Source organism: Sus scrofa, chromosome 3 (genome assembly GCF_000003025.6).
Source record: "Sus scrofa isolate TJ Tabasco breed Duroc chromosome 3, Sscrofa11.1, whole genome shotgun sequence".
Classification (NCBI taxonomy): domain Eukaryota; kingdom Metazoa; phylum Chordata; class Mammalia; order Artiodactyla; family Suidae; genus Sus; species Sus scrofa.
The window spans coordinates 126504535-126511768 of record NC_010445.4 but is presented as its reverse complement, the minus strand read 5'-3'; the positions used below and the strand labels follow the sequence as shown (position 1 = coordinate 126511768).

At 52.2% G+C, this 7234-nt stretch overlaps 1 protein-coding gene across 7 annotated transcripts in view; it reads left to right on the top strand.

Annotated features, from left to right (window-relative positions):
• Nucleotides 584–7234, top strand: part of GRHL1 (grainyhead like transcription factor 1) — a 48240-nt gene continuing 41589 nt past the window's right edge. For 3 of the 7 annotated variants that reach the window (XM_021087852.1, XM_021087855.1, XM_021087854.1), the window contains exons 1-3: nt 586–769; nt 3957–4143; nt 6529–6599. In XM_021087852.1, the coding sequence (XP_020943511.1) occupies nt 750–769; nt 3957–4143; nt 6529–6599 (278 nt within the window). In that variant the 5' untranslated portion in view covers nt 586–749. Of the gene's footprint in view, nt 770–1316; nt 3623–3956; nt 4144–6528; nt 6600–7234 lie in introns of those variants that run through there. The other 4 variants (XR_002342865.1, XM_021087853.1, XM_021087857.1 and 1 more) reach the window with 4 other exon arrangements.

The window sequence follows — 7234 nt, the reverse complement described above, 5'->3', positions numbered from 1 at the left end:
ATGGGGCAGAGGAGGGCGGGGCGCTTCGCAGATCCCAGGCGGGACGGTGGCCGAGGCCGCCGAGCGGCGGACGGCGGGGCACGTGGAGGGGCGCAGACGCCGGCCGGGGAGGCTCCATCCCCGGGGCAGCAGAGGGCTTGGGTGGGCGAGCGCAGAAGGAAGCGCGCCCAGCGCCCGGGAAGGCGGCGCCGGGCCACGGCCGGTCCCGCAGGTGGGCGGCGGGGGACTGTGACCGCGGGGCGGGGCTGAGACCTAGCGCCTGGCCGCCCTCGGGTGGGCTCGCTGAGGCCCGCGGAGGGGCTGCGGGCGCGCGCCGGGAGCCTCGCGGCTTCGCCTGTCCAGGAGGGAGGGAGGCCGCGAACGCCCGGCGCGCCACACGGACGCGGCCACGCGGAGCGCGGCCACGCGGCGCCGCGGCCCTCCGCCCGCGCCGCTCGGCCCCGTCGACCCCGCCCCGGCGCCCCGAGCGCCGACCAATCAGGCAGCCCCGCCGGCCTCCTGGCCCCGAGGACCCGCCCCGTGCGGGCGCGCCGCCAGCCAATGGGAGGCCTTCCTCGGGCGCCCAGTGCGCGCTGCCCGCGCGGAGCCGGCTCAGAGCGAGAAAAGCGAACCCAACCCGTCGGGGCCGCCGCTCCGGACCCGCCGCCGCCGCCGCCGCCGTCGCCGCCGCCGCCTCCTCCCCCCGGATCGGGTGTACTGTCCCAACCCGAAAGTCCAGTTCTGCGGCCCGGCAGCGGCGAGCGAGCGCGATGACACAGGAGTACGACAAGTGAGTGAGGGCGCCGGCGCGCGAGTCGGGTCGTGCGGCCGGGGCCGCTGCTGTCCGCCTGGCCGGCCGCACCTGCCGCGAGGCCCGGCGCGCGAGGCGAGGGCCGGGTGGGTGCGAGGCCAGGCGAGGGGCGCCCATGCCAGGCTGGGAGCGCGGGGGACGCGCGTCTCGCCGTCCACTTTCATCTACGGCGCGGCCTCTGCCCCTGGGGACCCCTGCCCCGCCTTTGTTCCACCGAAGCCCCCTGGGAGAGCCCTGCTTTGGGGGCCCCGGCCTCAGCGACCTGGGCAGGGGCACCACCCCACGGGCGTGCCCCGGTTCCGCTCTCCTGTGGCCCCGGGGACGCGGAGGGAGCTTCGGGGCGCCCCGCTCGCGGGTTGTGGCTCTGACGCGCCGACGGCTTCGTGTCCCCAGCCGGGGCGATTTTTGCTCCGTGGAGCCTATGGGGCTCTTTGGGACGCACTCCGCGGCTGTAAAGGGAGACTTCTCAGGTAATCTCCTGTCGCTCAACCGTGTCAGTCGGCCAGCCTGCTAGAACTTCCGAGAGATTTAGGGAAAAGTTGAAGTGCTCTGCTGTCCCGGCATTTTCTTTTCCCGGGCTTGGCTCTGAGAGTGAGAAAATTGTTGTAGGAGTTATTTTGTCCCTTGCATCATTGATGGTAATTACAGATTACTGTAATTAAAAATGCTCAGAAAATATCAAGAGGATGAAACTGCAATCAGGACGGTAAGCTAGAAAGCACTGTGCTTCCTAATAGGCTTTTTGGCCTTTGCGATTAAAGAAATATCGTGACAAGTGTAGGGCGGTAATGTAGGATGTGAAGAGTAAGGAACACCGGATGAGGGACATTTCTGTATTTTCTTTGCAGCTTTACAGTGGTTCCAAGAACAAAAACAAAAAGTAAATCACACCAAACCACTCAGTATATTTCAGATCAGCAAATCCAGGGCAGAGCTTGCCCTGTTTTTATAATTGTTTGCTGAGGATTATTTTGGTTGAGGCTGCTCTCTTTCTGGATGAGAGGTTCAAATATTATTATGTGTGGACTCATTTAAAGGGATTCATCTTGTGCGGTAGAATACGCAGATAAAGTATGGCTTGACATGTATTTCAGGCATCTTCGCAGTAGAGACCATTGATGAAAAGTTTACGACACAGAGAAGGCAGTGATGCACCTTTAGGGACCAGCACCAGCCTGACTGTCATGAGGAAGTAGACTGAAAAAGACACCTGGTTTCGTATTTATTTCTTGACCTAGAGTCCAGATAAGGCATATTTCCAGAGCTGAAATTTTGGCCTCAGGCGCAGTTTGGAAATGGAAGACACCTCAGGGTGATCGCAAACTAAACCATTTGCAAAAAAAAAATATTTTCTGTTGCTCGCACAGATTTGGGATGGGGGTGGGAGAAGAAGGGAAGCTGAAAAACTAGCATTACGGGAATCGAATGAGCCAAGTGCTGTCATAATCTTCTGGAAGCAGCTATTACCCTATTAATAATAGCTTAGCAGGACACCAGCAAATCACCCCAAGGTACCACTGGTTCAGTAGCTTTTGTTCTCTCCTTCTGATGACACAGGGAATGACCCTTTGTCTATTTCCTATTTTTTTTTTTTTTAATTAGAGATTTGTAGAAAGTCTGGATTTTTTAAACCAGCCACGTGCTTTGGACCATCCATTGCGTTTGTTTTATGACAAAATAACGCACCCCCTCAAGACGTCTTTTCTTACCAAACGTGAGCTCCTAGGACCTAAAGCCTAGTCCTCAGTGAAAACATTGGCTTTGAAGTGCAACTTAATTTTGACTGAGGATAAGTTACGTTGTTGGCTGTCCGCCCCCTCCCCAACCATCTTTTTCAAAAATGTTCTCCTTTTTCTAAATCCGTATCTGTTTGTAAAGGGCCAGGGTGACTGCCAAACCCTAACCTTTGTTGATTACTTGTGAAGATAATCAATCTTTCTACATTCACTTTTAAAGTGGGTAGGTCACCTTCAGGCCATTTACATATTTCATTTGTGTGTTGCAATAAGAACTGCGCCTTTCGTTTGCTTCTTAGAATGGTGATCATTCAGCGTAGTTCTGAATATCTAACATTTTTTTTTTCCTTAAAACACACACACACACACACACACACACACACCCCTACTCGATTTTGCTGGAGGCAGTGTTCCACTTTTTCTCTTTACTGACTTACCACACAGAACCAGCTGAACAGTGGTTGAGACTGTTTACATTTCAAGTTTTTTTGGAATCAGCACTGTTTGCTTTCATCTTTTAAGTTAAATCTTCTGTAAGACTCTACGGAGTTCTCCGTGGATTTGCTGGATTTTTCCCACCAAGCTGCCATGTCCAAGTGAGACGGTTCTTGCCCCGTGTGGAACACCAGCGAAGAGTCTTAGACACAGATTTAAAAATCCCTTTGTGTTCAGTGGCTTCATTTATTGTCGTAGATTCTTCAGTGTTTATCTCCAAGATAAACAGGTAACTCCCAGGCCAGAAACCTGTGCCTCCGTATTGATGTACAGTCCCCTTTGGCCACATTCCAGGCTCGATCTGCTGGCAATCAGTAGAATATTCTAACTTTCTCATATACCCCCGAGGATTGAACCAAGTATCCCGTTTTCCCCCGTCCCCTCCTCCTCCCCGCCTTGTTGGTCGCCTCTAAGGCCTGGTGTCACCAGGACAAAGCAGGAAGTAGCGTGTAGCAGCATGACGACTGCACCGTATCGAGTCTGTTTAAGAGGGTGCAGCCGTGGGTGTCTAGGTCTGGGGAGAGTGAATGCTCAGTTTTGCTTTCCTCTGCCCTTGTGTTTGTGTGTGTCAAAGTGTTTGAGTAGCCTGCTCATTTCTTGGGTGGGTTTTTGTCTTTTGGTGTTTGGGGTTTCGTGAACCCAGGTGTCCTGGGTTCCATGCCTGGGTTAACTGCACGTTCCCTGGCTGCTTCGATACCTTCTGTCTTTTCCTGGGTGGCCCACCGGGCTGCATGTCCGTGGGGCATCTTCCGGCCTCGTCTTCACTTACTCTCCCAGGGTCATGGGTGGACTGATGGTGGACGGGGTTATTGGAACTCAAGGAATTGGTGGTTCGCTTTTTTTAAAAAGTAGCCTATGGCGGCTTGCGGCAGAAAAAAGATGTGAGTGAGAGCTACAGGTGTGTTTTTTTCTTTTCAAAAAAAATTCCTCTAAAGCAAACGGCCGGTGCTGGTTCTTCAGAATGAAGCACTGTATCCACAGCGGCGCTCCTACACTAGCGAGGATGAAGCCTGGAAGTCGTTCCTGGAAAACCCTCTCACGGCGGCCACCAAAGCCATGATGAGCATCAACGGGGATGAAGACAGTGCCGCCGCGCTGGGCTTGCTCTACGACTACTACAAGGTAGGCTCGGCTGCCCTCTAAAAACCCTCCACCGCGGTCCGAGATGCGCTTGATTCAGCAGCATATAAAACAGTCGTCTGCTGGGAGAACGTGATGCAAGGTGCTTCTGTAGTGACTATAAATAGTTTAATGAATGCTTTGACCTACGGTGGTTCAAAGCCGAAAATCTGCAATCATAGAATCAAAGGGCTGTTTTTAAACCCTCTGAAGCAGCCAGCTGCTCTGGCTCTAGCTGAAAGGTGAAGCAGCCACAAAAGAAGATGGGAGCTGTGTCTTAATGAGATGGATGCTTTTCCCAGAGGTGGTTCTCAGGACCACCGGGAGGGGCCCGGGACTCGTTCCCCTGTGCTCTGACCTTTATTCCTCTGTAGTCAGAGGGGTTTCCTTTTCCTTCGATGCTTGTACAGAGCATTTGATCTGACTGTGGGGTTCCTAAAGGAAAAAAAGAAAACGCACCCCAAACCTGTATCTTCTAGCCTTCGACTCTCCCGTTCTAAGATCAGGGTGTGTTTTGTTGCCTGTCTGTGGAGGTCCCGATTAGTCCGACTGAGATGCGCTCTGTCCTCTCCCTGTGTCATCGTCATTATCCTCATGGTACTGGCTCCCTCTGGCTGATGATCTGCGTGGCACCGGACCTGTTACCAGGGTGCACGTTATTTCCCATGCCTCCAGGAACCCTGCAAAAAATGTGGTGTCACCCCCCTTTTACAGATGATGAAAATAAAGTTCTCAGGTCACAGCCCCCAGGCGTGTAACAGCCAGGATTTCAGGTTGTACCGTGTCCCCTCTCAGGGCGCCTTGCTGCCTCCTGGGGCACAGGCTTTGCCTGCTGTATTCACTTTGGCATCCTTCTTTCTGACCAACCGCTGGTACGTGGGGATGGCCATATATTACAGTTTATTGTTACCCTCTTTCTGTTTTTAAAACTTGCAAACCTCTAGAAAACTTGAAACGCGGAGATAGTTAACTCCTAGATGGTTTCACCCAGATTCGCCAATTACCCGCCTTTTGTTACATCCTGCCGCTGTCTCCTTTTCTGCATACCAGACCTGCAGAGGGGAGAAAAGCAAAGAAGATAGTTTGATCATCAAAATCAGGGAGGGGGAGGCCTAAAGAAAAGATTTCATCATTTTCTGGGACGAGGTCATGTGTCCAGCTTGTGGGGTTGGAGGGATTGAGTTCTTTTCCCTTGACTGTGGCCGCAAACCGGGCTTCTTTCAAGTGGAACTTACACATCCCTTCTTCTCGTGACTCGTTTCATGGACTTTGTGTAAAAACCGCAGGTTCCTAAGTATTAGTCATGAAGTGTGAAGTTACCTGTCTTTGTCTGAAACCTGGGAGAATTCGGTGAGTTTAGTGCCGGAAGGATCCATGTAATGACACTAACGGCAGTGGTTGTATGTGTGCGTGTTTTAAATAAAGGGACCTAGAAGAATCTTACATCGTAGGAAGAGGTAAATCCTCAGGGCTGTCCATTGGGGGCGGCAGTCTCAAGGGACTGACTCCCCATCAGGCTTCTTGCAACAGCCACGGGGTTATTTACTTTCCTCTTTAAATAAACTGACTTGCTCCTTCCAAGTCTCTGGATGTAGCTGCCAGTCATTTTTACGTGATAACCTCGGTAAAGCTTTAAAATCGCGTTGTTCGTACATGAAGCAATAATTTATGTTGCCTCTGAGGGTAAAACAAGAAGGTAGGAATAGAATTCAGACGTTGTAGCAGTTTTGCCGTCTGCGTGGGGCCTTTTTCTTGGTTGGGTTGCTGCCTGCCGTGCTCTCAGCGACGCCGGCCTGCTGTCAGCCCCCATGCAGAGAAGAGCAGAATCCAAAAAGAGGGGGACCAGCCGAGCTCGATGTGTCCTTTGGGTAACGGACAGTGTGAGTCCCAAAGCATCGGAAGCGATGTCTCCTCTGAAGCCAGCGTTCGGATCTTGGCAGTCAATCAACTGTTCGTGTGGCAGATCCTTCTCATTTTGCATTCGATCTGAAAGGAAGGGACCCGAGAAGAGCAGGGGGGAAGTGGCAAGAGCCCCGTTGTGTTTCCAGTAGCTGCTTCTCTATTACGTTATGCAGATTACTGGGTAAAACCAGACCAGAGGTATTTCTTTTAAGCGGTGAAAACCCAAACAAAGCAATGACAGCAAATGGGTGGTGTTCCGAGTTTATTGGGCCACTAAATGAAAGTTGGTTTTACATATCAACGTGGCGACCAGACTGCAGCCTCCCTGAGGGCAGGCGCTGTCGGTCTTACTGCCATGCATGCTCAGGGCCCGGGCTCGGTAGGCAGTCGGTGGCCCTGGGAACGGTTGCGCTCCCCGGGGAAGTGAGGACTGATTCGTACTTCGGGAGCAAGAACTCACGTGTGGTCCTGTGTGTCGATGTCAAGGTTCCCAGAGAGAGAAGGTCATCAGCAGCCAAGCCAGACGTGGAGCTCCCCGAGCCAGATCACAGCAAAAGGTAAGGTTCACTCTGGAGCATAAAACAGCGCCCTTGGAAAATGCCAGGGTTCCGGGTGGGGGGAGAAAGGCCTGAGCTGGGTTAAATGAGCAGGTGCTAGTGGAAGAGATGGGAGGGCTGGACCCTTAGTATCTGCATTCAGATTTCGTTACGGATTTGCCTCTTACTAGTTAGGATTCTATGGCTGAGAAGTTCCCAGTTTCCTTAGGTGTAGTGGCCTTTTCTAAGAAAACCATGACTTTCTCCTCATCCAAAGGGATATTTTTAGTAATAATGTAGGTGAAATGTTGGCTTGTTTGTCCTCTTAAGGAGGATATGGCGTAAGGCAGTGGTGCGGGTCCATTAAAGAAAAAAGTACCAATCATCCTGAATAACTGCCCACCTACGTGAGACTTCTGAAAGTATGGTCACCTGTATTCCAAACTTCCACTGAAGTTATTTCTGAAGTATTTTAGGTTAAGACTTTCAGCAAGTGAAATTAAGGCTTGACTTTATAGCCGTGGAAAAAAGCTAAATATACCTTTTAAATTGCCCTGCATTCTTTTCGTGATAAAGGAATGAGCATAAGGAAGTTCCCGGGCCAGCAATTAAACCTGGACCACAGCAGTGACAATGCCAAGTCCTTAGCCTCTAGG